The sequence below is a fragment of the Acipenser ruthenus genome, chromosome 36 (genome assembly GCF_902713425.1).
Source record: "Acipenser ruthenus chromosome 36, fAciRut3.2 maternal haplotype, whole genome shotgun sequence".
Taxonomy (NCBI): Eukaryota; Metazoa; Chordata; class Actinopteri; order Acipenseriformes; family Acipenseridae; genus Acipenser; species Acipenser ruthenus.
Genome location: NC_081224.1, coordinates 3,453,285 through 3,469,161, shown reverse-complemented (window position 1 = coordinate 3,469,161; position 15,877 = coordinate 3,453,285). Strand labels below are relative to the sequence as shown.

At 41.4% G+C, this 15,877-nt stretch overlaps 2 protein-coding genes across 3 annotated transcripts; both read left to right on the top strand.

The window, feature by feature from the left end:
* Positions 1 to 100: 100 nt before the first annotated feature.
* Positions 101 to 2,992, top strand: LOC117402017 (resistin-like beta). Its single transcript, XM_059008304.1, has 4 exons — positions 101 to 175; positions 1,467 to 1,594; positions 1,787 to 1,864; positions 2,562 to 2,992. The coding sequence occupies exons 2-4, from the start codon at positions 1,492 to 1,494 to the stop codon at positions 2,702 to 2,704; spliced, it is 324 nt and encodes a 107-aa protein (XP_058864287.1). The 5' UTR covers positions 101 to 175; positions 1,467 to 1,491; the 3' UTR covers positions 2,705 to 2,992.
* Positions 2,993 to 10,020: 7,028 nt separating this feature from the next.
* Positions 10,021 to 14,934, top strand: LOC131706700 (resistin-like). 2 transcript variants are annotated; one of them, XM_059008303.1, is made up of 4 exons: positions 10,021 to 10,133; positions 12,442 to 12,569; positions 12,936 to 13,013; positions 14,487 to 14,934. In XM_059008303.1, exons 2-4 carry the CDS (start codon positions 12,461 to 12,463, stop codon positions 14,636 to 14,638), a joined length of 339 nt encoding a protein of 112 aa, XP_058864286.1. In that variant the 5' UTR covers positions 10,021 to 10,133; positions 12,442 to 12,460; the 3' UTR covers positions 14,639 to 14,934. The 2 variants fall into 2 exon arrangements, with proteins under 2 accessions (XP_058864286.1, XP_058864285.1); XM_059008302.1 differs by lacking the exon at positions 10,021 to 10,133 and adding an exon at positions 11,562 to 11,661 and having other exon boundaries at positions 14,487 to 14,931.
* The last annotated feature ends 943 nt before the right edge of the window (positions 14,935 to 15,877 follow it).

Below are 15,877 nucleotides of genomic sequence, written 5' to 3'. Positions count from 1 at the left end.
GAAATACTGTATTAGTAATTGTATTTACTGAATATGACTTGCAGTGATCAGGTATTAGGCAATAAAAATGCACTGGGAACGCCCTGGTGTAGGAGCAGTCAATAGGACTGTCAACACTATATAAGCTGACATTTACCACTGTGCACAAAGAAGAAAGCCACCCGCCCCTGCATCGGTAAGTGTGATCTGTTCAGCTATACTAGAGAGTGTAGAACAGTGCGACAGTTTTAGGACTCTACTGCAAAGTGCAATTTGATATTTTTTGTTGTTGCTGTTCATGTTCAAAACTGTGATTATTATTATTATTATTATTATTATTATTATTATTATTAATAAAAAGAAAACATATTATACTTTTGTATAGATACAGTGCACTCCACTTAATTGCATATCGGATAACTGCATACTCAATTTAAATACATAGCAATTTCTGGGTACCACAAATTTGCTATGTGTTTACATGGTATTGCACTCCACTCAAATGCATAATTTGCTTAATTGCATGAAAGATTGATTTTGTACACGTCTGTATAATTAGTTCTGATAATTGCATTGGTTGAGGAGTTGACCACGTCACCAGAAACAACTTGACTTGCAGTTATGGTGCCTTCTAAGAGGAGGTAAACCACACTTACTTTAGCTCAATGAGTTTGAAAGATAAAAAGTTAGTAAAAAAGTTAGAAAATAAACAAAGTCAGAAGTCAATTGCAGCCAAGTTTGTTAAAAATGCAATTTCCCAAATTCAGAAGAACAGGGAGAGAATTCTTGACAAATGGCAGAACAGCAGCAATCCAGGCAGAAAAGGACACAGATTTGGGACAGCAGAAGTGGAGGCATGCTATTGATACCATTAGTTATGCTTCATGCAGTCCTGAAGTAATGAATATATAACTTTGGGTAATTGCATCCTCGGTACGCTTAAAGATTTGGAAAGACTGAGAGGCACAAGCTAGAGGTGAGAACATGAGAATTCTAATCATCTCATTACCAAGAGGAGCAAACAGACTAATCCCAGGGCTTAAAGCATGAGCTGTGAGGACATCTTGAGGGATATGAATTCATTTAGAATAAAGGGGACTCGATTGCAGACTTTAAAATTTTAAAAGGAGTTGACAAAGTATAGCCAGTACCTTGAGGGCAGCACTGAAACCAGGACCAGAGGACACAGGTGGGAGTGGAGACAGACTTAAGATAGGCTAGGAGAGGTATGGGGAGGGTATGGGATGGGCTATCTAGGGTTAGCAAGGGTTACCAAGCCATGTTGTTGATGCTGAATCATTGGGATCTGTTAAGACCCGACTTGAAAAAGTTTTCAACTAGCTACTAAGAACCGGACGAGCGCTGATGGGCTGAATCATGGCCTCCTCTCATTTGTTCATTTTCTCATATGGTGTAAGGCCTTGATAAGCTGGGTCCACTGTGTAACAACGTGGTAAAGAGTGACATTGCTGTGCTTGTTTCTCCAGAGAGTGAAGTCCTGAGACCATAAAGATGAGAGTTGCTGTGTTGCTGGCTGTGATTGTTATGTTCTGTGCTGCCGACGCTCAGAAATGCGCTCTGGATGGTCTGATGAGCAGCCTGACAGAATCTGTGGGTAAGAAACCAGCTTCCATCCGCACCTATCCAAACACTCAAGTGAGAACTGGATAAAGTTAACCCAAGACACTACTTTAAATTGAGCACAGAGAGCAGAACAAGAGGGCATGAATGGAAGCTGGTAAAAAGAAGTTTAGAAGGGAAGGTAGGAAGCCTCTTCCTAAACTCTTGTGCTTTGTTTTGTTTTCAGCCTCTGCAGTCCTGGGGAAAGTGACTCTGTCCTGCATTGATGTCCCAGGTAGTGGGTTCGAGGTGGAATGTCCTAAAGGTCAGTCTGCCATCTTCAGTTCTTCAACTCCTTTAGTTAGTTTATTTATTTATTTGTCAGGGTGTGATGGGGGGTGGGGAATTCAATTGTGTGCTTCCCTCACAGCTCTGCAAGAGAGGGGTGAGAGAGAGAGAGAGAGAGAGAGAGAGAGAGAGAGAGAGAGAGCAATGTGTGTCTTTAACATAGGTAAATCACCCTTCCGCAGAGATATAAAATGTTTTGAATAAAACAGAATTTTTACATAACTTGTTTCTACGAGACTGGCGCATCAGCACAGCAGGTGTTCTAAACCATTTCCCAATGGAAATATTGCCGACCCTGTTACCAGTATCTTGTCCTTTGAAGCAGATCAACCAGGAATGGTTTGGGAGGGAAGGTTGGATTGAGGAAAAGACAAATTTGATTGACATCACAGCATCTCAATTCTCATAGATTTAAGAATGGAAATGTCATTTTACCAGTACATTCAATATTAATTATGAATTTTCCCCACAGCCATGTAGTATCTTACATCTCAGCCCATTGAATTGAATCAAAGACGAGTGAGTCAGTGTTCAACTAAAGAGCAAGCTCTGCACTGGAGAGGCGCGTGCCTGATGCTGATAACGGTATTATTACCTCATCACTCGCTCGGAGGGCATCGTTACAATCTGAGGGGGCAGAATTGTAAATGGTTCTTGCTCTCTTTCCTTTGCAGGTTACAAGCCGACGGGCTGCTCCTGCACTAATGCCGGCTGCTACTGGGATATCAGCAATGACAAGACCTGCATCTGCCAGTGTTCTTCAGTCACTATGAACCGGATCGGGGTCATTGCACACTGCTGCAAGATTGCCATGTAGAAACCAGAAAATGATGGAATCAACATCTGGGTCTTGAGCATTAGTTTTAAAGATCCTTCTCTTTTCGGGAACTCACTTCCAACTTTTATCCAGAATGCTGAGTATTTTTTAAATCGAAGCTCATAACATATGTCATTGATTTGGCCTTTCCCTATTGAATAGTCTGGAGCTCTTTTGGCATGCTGTGTATTTGTGTAACACGCCCTGGGATGCTTGCACAGGAAGGACGCGGTATAAATGATACTGGTATGGTTATTGTTATGGTATTGAATAAAAAGGGTCTAAAAAATAAATCATTTTCTTACTCATTTATCTCTCATGTTATTTGGTTTCCAATTCTCATATTGCTTCTGAAACTTGTTTTTAATTATTTTCACTTCAAACAATAACGTACCTTTATGTAAGCTTTTACACCTGAGCAAGGTTCACAGCAATGTATTCTCTATGCATTAGAGTTAGGGTTAGGGTTCGGGGTTAGAGTTAAGCCCCTTTCACACCGACATGCTCTACCCGGGTCAGAACCTACCCGGGCAGGACTCGGTGTCATGTGGGTCGGGTACGCGATTTCACACTGCTTTTGATACAGCAGGGTTGACCTGGATGACAGACACAAGTAAACAATGCAGCTTTTTACAGACGCTTCCATCCAAGCTTCTCTGGATTGAACTGTTGATTACAGCAAATGTTTCTTCATCCCTGCTGCGATCTGGCTCCTGGTGTGTCTCAAACAACAGAAATATGGCTAAACAGAATAAACAGAAAAATTCCTGGCAGAAGTGAAAACTTCACTGCAGGTTGTGGCTGTTTGTTATTGCGTCGGCTCACGAACGGCAGTCAAGCATTTTACCCGGGTCTGACACAGGTACGCGGTTGCACATGACGCGAGATTGTGACCCGGGTAGCCAGGACCCGGGTCAGGACCCGGGTAGGAGTGCCAGTGTGAAAGGGGCTTTAGAGTTAGGGTTAGGGTCATGGTTAGGGTTAGGGTTTAGAGTTGGGGGGGGGGGGGGTAGGGGGCTTAAGCCACCCCACTTTTTCTTAAGACCATTGCGCGGATTGTGTAGGTAGCTGACAAAATCCAGGTGACAATCATATAATCAACTTGCTTTTGCTTAATCTGCACTGTCATTGCACTTCTCTAATTGCATAGCTAGATCCAAGAACCAAGCCTTGTGTGCAGAGTGTCAGTGTGCAAGGTGTTCACAGCTGTCTGTTAACTTCTAGAAAAGTACTATATATGTTAATGTCAACAAAAACTTCAATCCACATGTGGGCCAGTCCTTTTGAAGAACCATCCAGAATAATTGTCTTAAGCAGACCATTTTCGTTTATTCTGAATAATAAAACTAGCTTACTCACATTGTGGTGGACAATTCACAGACACACATGGGAGACAGAAGGTTTTGTTTGAAACACCACACTGGTGCTCAGTTTTGTTTTGGAATTTTTTTTATTATTATTTGTCGCCAGATGGCGCTAGTGCTGCAACTCCCCTTATACCAACGATGATAAGCAGCGGTTGCACTTGTATCTGTCAGCACACAGGTGCTCTAAAATAATAATGAAAACCAAAGGCGAAATAAAAAGAGAAAATAAAACACAGTAATAAAACTACAAAATAAAGGTGTTGCTTACGCAGTGCCCCCACTGCCGCTAAGCCGGTCAGTTCGGGTGTCCGACCTACACTCAGCTATTCCCTATACACTGGGGTGGCCAGAGTTCCCCGTATAACTACACACATCCCCTCGGGGACGTAATTATTTATTTTTATTATTAGATAATTTGTTTACACTGGCGTCTTCCTCCAGTGTCACAGGGTATCATATCTCTGGCCACCCAAATGCATAACCAAGCACAGTACTTATGGACCAAGCAATCCCCCAAGGCTTGCCTCTCAGCCACTCAGAGAGAGAGGGAAAGCCCACACACCCTCTTCCCCACCTCTCCGTGTCATCGCCATGACTGGCAGGAGGATCTTATGAGACTGCCGCCCTCTTCCTGCAGAACCACGCATGCGCCAGACAGTCAGCACAGACCTCCCTCGTTACACACACCTTGAAGTCTTTAAAACTAAGACCACTGTGGGGGTCTTTTGGTTTAGGAGGAGACGACAGTGAGAACAGGCAGAATTCTCCAGTACAATGGTTACGTTTAGATTTGGTAAAATCCTTACAACCTATATAATACATTTAAACCTTAATGAATTATATAATTCATCCATCACAATTAAAAATTGTATTTAATGAAAATGACTAAAAACACCTTCTATTCTTTTGAGATACAGTATTTTCAAATGATTAATTGAGATTGCTTTTCAGAGCCAGACTGGTTCCCATAGCGCAGGGCAGTCATTAAGTGTTTGCTTGATTATGTTGTGATTTGTGTAAATTGTGTAAACCAGTGCTGCTTGGTGAGTTGTCATCATGGTTTTTACAAAGGAGGATACGGACAACATGCCCCACATGTCGACCTGTTCCTATCCAATTTTAAATAACTTTAGCATAACAGAGGCAGAAGTGTTAAAGGGACTAGGAGCTCTTAAAATAAACAAATCCCCTGGGCCGGATGAGATCCTCCCAATAGTACTCAAAGAAATGAAAGAAGTTGTTTACAAACCGCTAACCAAGATCATGCAACAGTCTCTTGACACAGGGGTTGTACCGACAGACTGGAAAATAGCAAACGTAATACCAATCCACAAAAAGGGAGACAAAACCGAATCAGGTAAGTACAGACCAATAAGCCTGACTTCTATTTTATGTAAACTTATGGAAACTATAATAAGATCCAAAATGGAAAATGACCTATATGGTAACAGTATTGTGGGAGACAGTCAGCATGGTTTTAGGAAAGGGAGATCGTGTCTAACTAACCTACTTGATTTTTTTGAGGATGCAACATCGACAATGGATAATTGCAAAGCATATGACATAGTTTATTTAGATTTCCAGAAAGCTTTTGACAAAATACTGCAAAAAAATTTATACTCAAACTGAACGCAGTAGGGATTCAAGGAAATGCATGCACATGGATTAGGGAGAGGTTAACATGTAGAAAGCAGAAAGTACTGATTAGAGGAGATACCTCAAAATGGAGTGAGGTAACCAGTGGTGTACCACAGGGTGGGCTTTGTGGAATTTAGGCATAGCTCCTTCTGTAATAACAATTTTTCCTTTAATCTGTTTGAGGGTGCCGATTCCATCTTGAAACACTGGAGCTGCTTGTTCCAGGATCTTACTTAATTTGGCTTCAGTTGACTGTGGGGTGGACTGAGAGAGACGTAGGCTATGTATAGATTTCCAATCCACTTTCAGCTTTAGTAGCCAATCACGTCCCCAGAGGGCAGGTCCCCCTTTTTGAACAACATACACACTCTTGGTTGTTGTATGAGACTGTCACCGGTGTCACTCCTAAACGATTTATTCTTTTGCCGGTGTATGTTTTCAGTGACAGTGTGGTTTTCTGCAACTTTATGTCCTTAAAGTGCTTTTTCCACTCGAGCTGAGACATGACTGACACTGCAGAGCCTGTATCCAGCTCCATCTTCACAGGCTTCACATTTATTTCTGGTGTGAGCCAAATCGCGTTTTTATCACCACAATTTATATTGCAGATTTCTTGGCTAGCCAATCCACTTTCGCTTTCAGAACCTTTCAGGTGTCTTCAACTGCGTGTACACTTCTGTTTTTCTAAAGGTAAGTAACACGCTGGCATGCTTCCACATTATCTTTGTTTTTCCATGCATGGCAAACTCTTTGAATGTGCCCTCGCTTGATACATTTTCTGCAGGTTTCGTTCTTAAATATGTGAACCTCTACCACAGTGATAGCATGTATCTGCTTGTGATATAGTCTCTTTTATTTGGCCTTTTTTTACAGCTCTGCTCATTTTGTGTACATTAGCAGCAGCTTTAACTCCTGTCTGTAATTGAGTTGCGTCTCTAGCAGCCGTTTCCATTGAAACTGCAAGTTGTATTGCGCGTTTGAAAGTAAGGTTTGCTTCCGTTAGCAACCTCTTCTGTGTGCTCTCTTGCAAAATGCCGCAGACCAGTCTATCGCGTAACGCATCGTTTAGACCTTCTCCAAACTGACAATATTCAGAAAGCTTCTTAAGCTCTGCTACATAAACAGCGATGGTTTCACCTTCGAGCTGGTTTCGCTTGTGAAACCTAAACCGTTCAGCTATTAGCAGTGGCTTCGGCGAAAATGGTCCTGCATTATTTTTACTATTTCGGCGAATGTTTTATTTGCCGGTTTCTCAGGCGCAGTCAAACTCCTTAATAAACTATAAGCTTTTCCCCCCATAGCTCTTAACAAGGCTGGGACGCGCTTCTCATCTGCAAAATCATTTACAGCAAAATATTGCTCAAGCCGCTCAGTATACATCATCCATTCTTCTGTATTACTGTCGAAAACATCCATTTTTCTGATACAGCCTGCCATTTGTTTTGCAAGTCTGTCGTCCACTTGTTTTCAAGGCCCTGCGTCCTCCCAAACCACTGAAAAAAAACTCTGAGAGGACAAGGGGTAAAACGTAAACAAGATGCAACCGCCAGGGTCAGAAAAACACATATGTCCTCGTCGCCAATTGTTGTGTTTTGTACTTCAACTAAGATGTGTTATTAATGAAACACACAGGGGCAGGAGTTCAGTTAACCTTCAGATATATTTTATCTATACGTCCTTGTTAAGTACAAATACACTTGCATTCACTTGTGTAGATTCAAAACCAACCACTAGGAGGTGTACATAGAATTAGCATTAATTTGCATCAGCAGATTTGCCATAACATATATTATTATTATTATTTATTTCTCAGCAGACGCCCTTATCCAGGGTGACTTACAGTCGTAAACAAAAATACATATATAACAACAGGGATCAGTATTAGGTCCTCTGCTAAATCTACATTAATAATTTAGATTCTGGTATTGTAAGCAAACTTGTTAAATTTGCAGACGACACAGAAATAGAAGGAGTGGCAAACACTGTTGCAGCAGCAAAGGTCACTCAAAATGATCTAGACAGCATTCAGAACTGGGCAGACACATCGCAAATGACATTTAATAGAGAAAAGTGTAAGGTACTGCACGCAGGCAATACAAATGTGCATTATAAATATCATATGTGAGATACTGAAATTGAAGAAGGAATCTATGAAAAAGACCTAGGAGTTAATGTTGACTCAGAAATGTCTTCATCTAGACAATGTGGGGAAGCTATAAAAAAGGCCAACAAGATTGTCGGATATATTGTGAAAAGTGTTTAACTTAAATCAAGGGAAGTAATGTTAAAACTTTACAATGCATTACTAAGACCTCATCTAGAATATTGTGTTCAGTTCTGGTCACCTCGTTACAAAAAGGATATTGCCGCTCTAGAAAGAGTGCAAAAAAGAGCGACCAGAATTATCCCAGGTTTAAAAGACATGTCGTATGCAGACAGGCTAAAATAATTGAATCTATTCAGTCTTGAACAAAGAAGACTACACAGTGATCTGATTCAAGCATTCAAAATTCTAAAAAATATTGACAATCTCGACCCAGTGGACTTTTTTGACCTGAAAAAAGAAACAAGGACCAGGGGTCACAAATGGAGATTTTATAAAGGGGCATTCAAAACAGAAAATAGGAGGCACTTTTCTACACAGAGAACTGTGAGGATCTGGAACCAACTCTCAAGTGACACCCTGGGATCCTTCAAGAAGCTGAGCAAGATGGGCCGAATGGCTTCCTCTTGTTTGTAAACTTTCTTATGTTCTTATGTTCTTATGTTCTTATGGCTGTTTTAATTGCTTGGGCTGCTGCTAAACCCAAAGCAGAACTGTCATGGCTCATGTTTTTTGACTCCAATTAGAAATAACAATGATTATAAATGTTTCTTATGAAAATGTGGCAATTATCTTCCCATTATAAATGACACAACTCGTACAACAGGTGCGGCCACAGAGTAAGTATTAGGTTTGGTGTTCTATGCACGGGATGACATCTCCACCCAGGATAAGATGTACTGAAATTCTGGCAAACACATCACTGTTACTGTTTGATTCCTGATATGTGAGGGGGTTTCTAAAAGGCCCCCCTTGAGCTTGCTGTGTGCTGTGTGCTCACATTGCACACTGACACTCTGCACACACAGTCCTGGAGCTGTGCCCACCTTGCACACTCTGACACTCTGCACACACAGTCCTGGAGCTGTGCTCACCTTGTGCACTGACACTCTGCACACACAGTCTTGGAGCTGTGCTCACCTTGCACACTCTGACACTCTGCACACACAGTCCTGGAGCTGTGCTCACCTTGCGCACTGACACTCTGCACACACAGTCCTGGAGCTGTGCCCACCTTGCACACTCTGACACTCTGCACACACAGTGCTGGAGCTGTGCTCACCTTGCACACTGACACTCTGCACACACAGTCTTGGAGCTGTGCTCACCTTGCGCACTGACACTCTGCACACACAGTCCTGGAGCTGTGCTCACCTTGCACACTCTGACACTCTGCACACACAGTGCTGGAGCTGTGCTCACCTTGCACACTGACACTCTGCACACACAGTCCTGGAGCTGTGCCCACCTTGCACACTCTGACACTCTGCACACACAGTGCTGGAGCTGTGCTCACCTTGCACACTGACACTCTGCACACACAGTCTTGGAGCTGTGCTCACCTTGCGCACTGACACTCTGCACACACAGTCCTGGAGCTGTGCCCACCTTGCACACTCTGACACTCTGCACACACAGTGCTGGAGCTGTGCTCACCTTGCACACTGACACTCTGCACACACAGTCTTGGAGCTGTGCTCACCTTGTGCACTGACACTCTGCACACACAGTCCTGGAGCTGTGCTCACCTTGCACACTGACACTCTGCACACACAGTCCTGGAGCTGTGCTCACCTTGCACACTGACACTCTGCACACACAGTCCTGGAGCTGTGCTCACCTTGCACTCTGACACTCTGCACACACAGTCCTGGAGCGTTCCTGTCCAAGGGTTTCTACCAGTCCTGTACTCAAAATCCAAAGTCTTGTTCCACCGAACTGAACTGAGGTGAACCTCCTTCCTACAGGCAATTGAAAAAGCAGCAGCAAAATAAATAAATCATTTATAAAGCATAAAGTAAAAGATCTGGAAAGACTGAAATACACAAGCTGCAGACGAGAACACACTCAGAATACTGTGTTCAATTGAAGTCACTTCATTACCAAGGCCATGCTGACCTTGGAGAGAGCCCCAGGGCTTAAGGAATGAGCTACAAAGACAATGCTGAAGGAATTGAACAAAGAAGAATTGGGGGGGGGGGCCTGAATGAAGTCTTTAAAAATCTTCAAAGGACAAAGTTAACCTGAACCAATACTTTAAGAGCAGCACAGAAACCAGGACCAGGGACAGTTGGAAGTGGAGACAGACTTTGAACAGAGGGTAGGAGACACTTCTTTACACAGGGGGCGGTGAGGGTATGGAATGGGTTATCAAGGGTTATTAAAGGTTACCAAGGGTTACCAAGCCACAATGGTGATGCTGAATCATTAGGATCCTTTAACTTTGAGGTTCTGAAACCGATCAGCTGCTAGGAAGCGGGCGAGTGGGCTCTTTCCTCATGTTAATGTACCTCATAGACTCGTGCTTGTAGCTCCCGTCCAGAAGCCTGACCTTGCAGAAGAGCATTCCGTTCACCAGGGGAACATGGGCCAGCTCATCCAGCAGCAGAGACACCTGGAACCTGTAGCTCCTCCTCCTCAAGACTGCGCTGACAGAGCCAAGGCTGGGTACTGGATACAAACCACGCAGCAAGTTAGCCTTTTCCATTCATCGTCACTGTCCTGATGTGCTTTTTAATGGTACAGGTACACGCAACTCAACACACTCCAAGCTTTACAGTGTGGAGCTGGAACTGTGGCTGCTGTTGATGATTTCATAAAAAAAATTATTACAAAAATAGTGGTGTGTGACATCACAATTCATCTAGTGACATCACAGTGGACCACGGCAAGGAGTTATGACATCGCCAAGTAGTATAACCCTAGGGGAGGAAGGGAAAACTGCATAATTACCATGCAGAAAAACCCTGGTAAACTTTTATAAGGGTCTGTCTGGAGAACCATAGAAATGAGATACTGAAATCAGAGACTGCACAAAACAATAAAATAGACATGTATCTAAACTTTTGAACAGCAACGATGTAATCTAAACCAGGGTTTCCCAATCCTGGTCCTGGGGACCCCCTGTGTCTGTTGGCTTTCATTCCAACTGAGCACCCAATTACTTAACTAGACCCTTAATTAAACTGATAATTTGCTTAATTAGACTTTTTTAATTGTGTTCCGATCTTAAAAGTTGCAGAGTTCAAGTTACTTATAAAATGTTACAGCTAACTTGAAATCTGCAACTGTTTAACAGCTGAAAACAAGTAAAAAGGTGTAATTAAGCAAATTATCAGTTCAATTCATGGTTTTATTAAGTAATTGGGAGCTCAGTTGGAATGAAAACCAGCAGCCACAGGGCTCCCCCAGGACCTGGATTGGGAACCCCTGCTCTAAACTAAACTACAGGCTTCATCTACACATACACACATACATGTACATTCAGTTGCAGTACAGAGGCTTTAGCTTGATATGTGGTCTGCACCTTTTCAGTTACTGTATCAGCGCTTGTGCCATATTAAAGGACAGAAAATGGCACACAAGTTGCATAGTGATAAAAGGTGTGCTGCGACAAGTACAACATTGTTTTTCTGTATTGCCAAATAACATTATTGCAAAACTATGCAACTAGGAAATACTGTATTAGTAATTGTATTTACTGAAAATGACTTGCAGTGATCAGGTATTAGGCAATAAAAATGCACTGGGAACGCCCTGGTGTAGGAGCAGTCAATAGGACTGTCAACACTATATAAGCTGACTTTTACCACTGTGCACAAAGAAGAAAGCCACCCGCCCCTGCATCGGTAAGTGTGATCTGTTCAGCTATACTAGAGAGTGTGGAACAGTGCAACAGTTTTAGGACTCTACTGCAAAGTGCAATTTGATATTTTTTGTTGTTGCTGTTCATGTTACAAAACTGTGATTATTATTATTATTATTATTATTATTATTATTATTATTATTATTATTATTAATAATAAAATAAAACATATTATACTTTTGCATAGATACAGTGCACTCCACTTAATTGCATATCAGATAACTGCATACACATAAATGCATAGCAATTTCTGGGTACCACAAATTCGCTATGTGTTTACATGGTATTGCACTCCGCTCAAATGCATAATTTGCTTAATTGCATGAAAGATTGATTTTGTACGCGTCTGTATAATTAGTTCTGATAATTGCATTGGTTGAGGAGTTGACCACGTCACCAGAAACAACTTGACTTGCAGTTATGGTGACTTCTAAGAGGAGGTAAACCACACTTACTGAGTTTGAAAATAAAAAGTTAGAAAATAAACAAAGTCAGAAGTCAGTTGCAGCCAAGTTTGTTAAAAATGCAATTTCCTGAATTCAAAAGAAGAGAACATTCTTGACAAATGGCAGAACAGCAGCAATCCAGGCAGAAAAGGACACAGATTTGGGACAGAAGAAGTGGAGGCAACCAGCTACTAGGAACCAGACGAGCGCTGATGGGCTGAATCGTTCGGTTTCTCATATTGTGTAAGGCCTTGATAAGCCGGGTCCACTGTGTAACAACGTGGTAAAGAGTAACGTTGCTGTGCTTGTTTCTCCAGAGAGTGAAGTCCTGAGACCATGAAGATGAGAGTTGCTGTGTTGCTGGCTGTGATCGTTATGTTCTGTGCTGCCGACGCTCAGACATACCCTCAGGATGATCTGATGAGCAGCCTGACAGAATCTGTGGGTAAGAAACCAGCTTCCATCCGCACCTATCCAAACACTCAAGTGAGAACTGGATAAAGTTAACCCAAGACACTACTTTAAATTGAGCACAGAGAGCAGAACAAGAGGGCATGAATGGAAGCTGAGTAAAAAGAAGTTTAGAAGGGAATGTAGGAAGCACTTTTTTACACAGAGATTATAAATGCATGGTCTAGTCTACCAGGGGAAGCAGTAGGATCTGAAACACTGGGAACGTTTCAGAATGGACTAGATTCTGTGCTTTTAAATTAGATCTCCCTGTTAGAGGGTGCTGGGAAGGGATGAGCCTTGATGGGCAGAACAGCCTCTTCTCCTTCCTAAACTCTTGTGCTTTGTGTTGTGTTTTCAGACTCTAAAGCGATGCAGAAAGTGACTCTGTCCTGCATTACTGTCCCAAGTAGAGGCTACAAGGCGGAATGTCCTAAAGGTCAGTGTCCATGTTTACCATGTTCTGGCATGTTTCCATGTATCTAGGAATATGTCATATTTAACATTAATACCTCTATATCATAGGCAATAACCCCACTATATTGGTAAAATACAAACATTAGTTCATATTAATTTCTCAATATAAAGGACGATGCCTCCATTATGTGAGGAATATTTAAGTATAAATAGCGGGTTTTAGTCCTTAACGTTTATCATATTCATTATACAATGATATCCACCATTCCATTATTCTACTTACTACATTTTTTTACTTCTAGTTGCATGTAGATATTTCTTCTACAAACTAATAGTATTTTACTTGAATCTTAAATTCTAATACTTAGGTGTTCGTGTGTGAGAGAGAGAGAGAGAGAGAGAGAGAGAGAGAGAGAGAGAGAGAGAGAGAGAGAAAGAGAGAGAGAGAGAGAGAGAGAGAGAGAGAGAGAGATCCTTTTACACAAGCAATGCGCGTCATTAACACTGGTAACTCGTCCTTCCACAGAGATATACTTTTTAAAAAAAATAAAACTTCATTTTGATATAACTTTAGTTACAGTGATCATAGAAGGATACAAATTTCAGTTTCATTCTCATTACTAAATTACTGTTACAAGCATGTTAAACACATTATTATTATTTTCACTTTAAAACACAATAAACATTTCAATATTATTGGGAAAACATACTTAAATAATTCTTAAACTTGCATCTGCAAGATTAGTTATTAAAAGTATTCTAAAACCAATGTAATCATTTCAATTGTTACACATTAGTCACATTACGTTTGGACTAATGTGTAACAATTGAAGGAGCTGCAGTGTGGAGTAGTGGTTAGGGCTCTGAACTCTTGACCGGAGGGTTGTGGGTTCAATCCCAGGTGGGGGACACTGCTGCTGTACACCCTTGAGCAAGGTACTTTACAGAGATTGCTCCAGTAAAAACCCAGCTGTATAAAAGGGTAATTGTATGTAAAAATAATGCGTAAAAAATAATGTAATATCTTGTAACAATTGTTACCCTGGATAAGGGCGTCTGTTAAGAAATAAATAATAATAAATAGTCATGACACCTTGTATCCACCAGGTGCCGCCCTTCTCAACCCTTTACATCAAGAAAGTTGGTTTCCCAGTCAGGCATTCTTAATTAAAAGATTAGAATCAGCTTTGTTTATTTCTACGAGACTAGCAGTATCTTGTCCTTGATTAACATCATAGCATCTCAATTCTCATAGATTTAAGAATGGAAATGTCATTTTACCAGTACATTCAATATTAATTATGAATTTCCCCACAGCCATGTAGTATCTTGCATCTCAGCCCATTGAATTGAATCAAAGACGAGTGAGTCAGTGTTAATCAGGCGCGTGCCTGATGCTGATGACAGGATTATTACCTCATCACTCGCTTGGAGGGCATCGTTACAATCTGAGGGGGCAGAATTGTAAATGGTTTTTGCTCTCTTTCCTTTGCAGGTTACAAGGTGATGTGCTGCTCCTGCACTAATCCCGGCTGCTACTGGGATATCAGCAATGACCAGACCTGCCTCTGCCAGTGTGCAAAGCCGATTTCGACCACTGTAAACCGGATCGGGGTCATTGCACGCTGCTGCAAGATTGCCATGTAGAAACCAGAAAATGCCAGAATCCACGTCTGGATCTTGAAGCATTCTAGAACACAAATGTGGTTTAAAGATTAGTGCGAGGGCTTTCAGTTTTCAAGCTCCTTCACTCTGGAACTCTCTTCCAGCTTTTATCCGGAATGCTGAGTATTTTTAACTTTTATATCTCTTTGATTTGGCCTTTCCCTAGTGAATAGTCTGGAGCTCTTTTGGCTTGCTGTGTATTTCTGTAAAGCGCCCTGGGATGCTTGCACAGGAAGGACGCTGTATAAATGATACTGTATGGTCATTGTTATGATATTGAATAAAAAGCTTCTAAAAAATAAATACTTTTCTCACTCACTTATCACTCATGTTATTTGGTTTCCAATTCTGTTTTTTTTTTATTACATCCCTGAAACTTGTTTTTAATTATTTTCACTTCAAACAATAACGTACCATTATGTAAGTTTTTCCACTGGAGCAAGGTTCACAGCAATGTATTCTCTGTGACAGCATTCGCAGTGCATTGCATCTCACTTGAAAATGCAGAAACAGAGAACTTTGGCAAAAAAATGAGTCCACAGACAGCATGAATGTAGCGCAATTTGCATCAATGGCCCCAAAGTGAATTGTTTAGTTTTAACCATTTCATCACTGCAGACCTACATACAGAAAACATAGCAACATAGCAACAGGAATTGGAAATGGAATTGCAATTGAAAAACAGGAATTGACCCCGACCCTGAATATGATATATTATATATAAAATATATAACACAGTGCTGCCTTGTTGTTTTAGGAGGATTCCACACACGGAATCGCGTGTTTCACAGTCTGGTCACATTGGCAGTAATTATAGGGGAGCCCGGGGCGGGCTGTCACACTTTGTACTCTTTCTTATCTTCTTATTTGTAGACATTCTACGAGGTTCTGTTCCTAACCAAGCAGAAGAGTAGCCTTGCATGTATAGAGGGATGTGTTAATACGGGCGTAACTTTACTCACAATATGATATTTAGGCTGTTCAACAAGCGTGGCTCACCTGAGACACCCTGCCTGCAGGGGTTGCTTGTCACAGATTATGGGCTTGCTTTTATGATGGGAAATAATGCAATATTTTATTTTTCATAATAACATAATGCTTTTATTGTGTAACACAGGATTACAATGGCAGATATTGTGATATTTTCTCTTTTCTCTATATATGATATGACTAAGACTACAAAGAGACTTTTTTCAGTGTTACAAAGGTTCTATGCATCAA

Bases quoted from the DNA above. Each gene is read 5' to 3' on its own strand.
- LOC131706700 (XM_059008303.1), top strand. From the start codon at position 12,461: ATGAAGATGAGAGTTGCTGTGTTGCTGGCTGTGATCGTTATGTTCTGT. The intron at 12,570-12,935 runs GTAAGAAACCAG...TTGTGTTTTCAG, and splicing joins CAGCCTGACAGAATCTGTGG to ACTCTAAAGCGATGCAGAAA. The intron at 13,014-14,486 runs GTCAGTGTCCAT...TTTCCTTTGCAG, and splicing joins CAAGGCGGAATGTCCTAAAG to GTTACAAGGTGATGTGCTGC.
- LOC117402017 (XM_059008304.1), top strand. From the start codon at position 1,492: ATGAGAGTTGCTGTGTTGCTGGCTGTGATTGTTATGTTCTGTGCTGCC. The intron at 1,595-1,786 runs GTAAGAAACCAG...TTTTGTTTTCAG, and splicing joins CAGCCTGACAGAATCTGTGG to CCTCTGCAGTCCTGGGGAAA. The intron at 1,865-2,561 runs GTCAGTCTGCCA...TTTCCTTTGCAG, and splicing joins CGAGGTGGAATGTCCTAAAG to GTTACAAGCCGACGGGCTGC.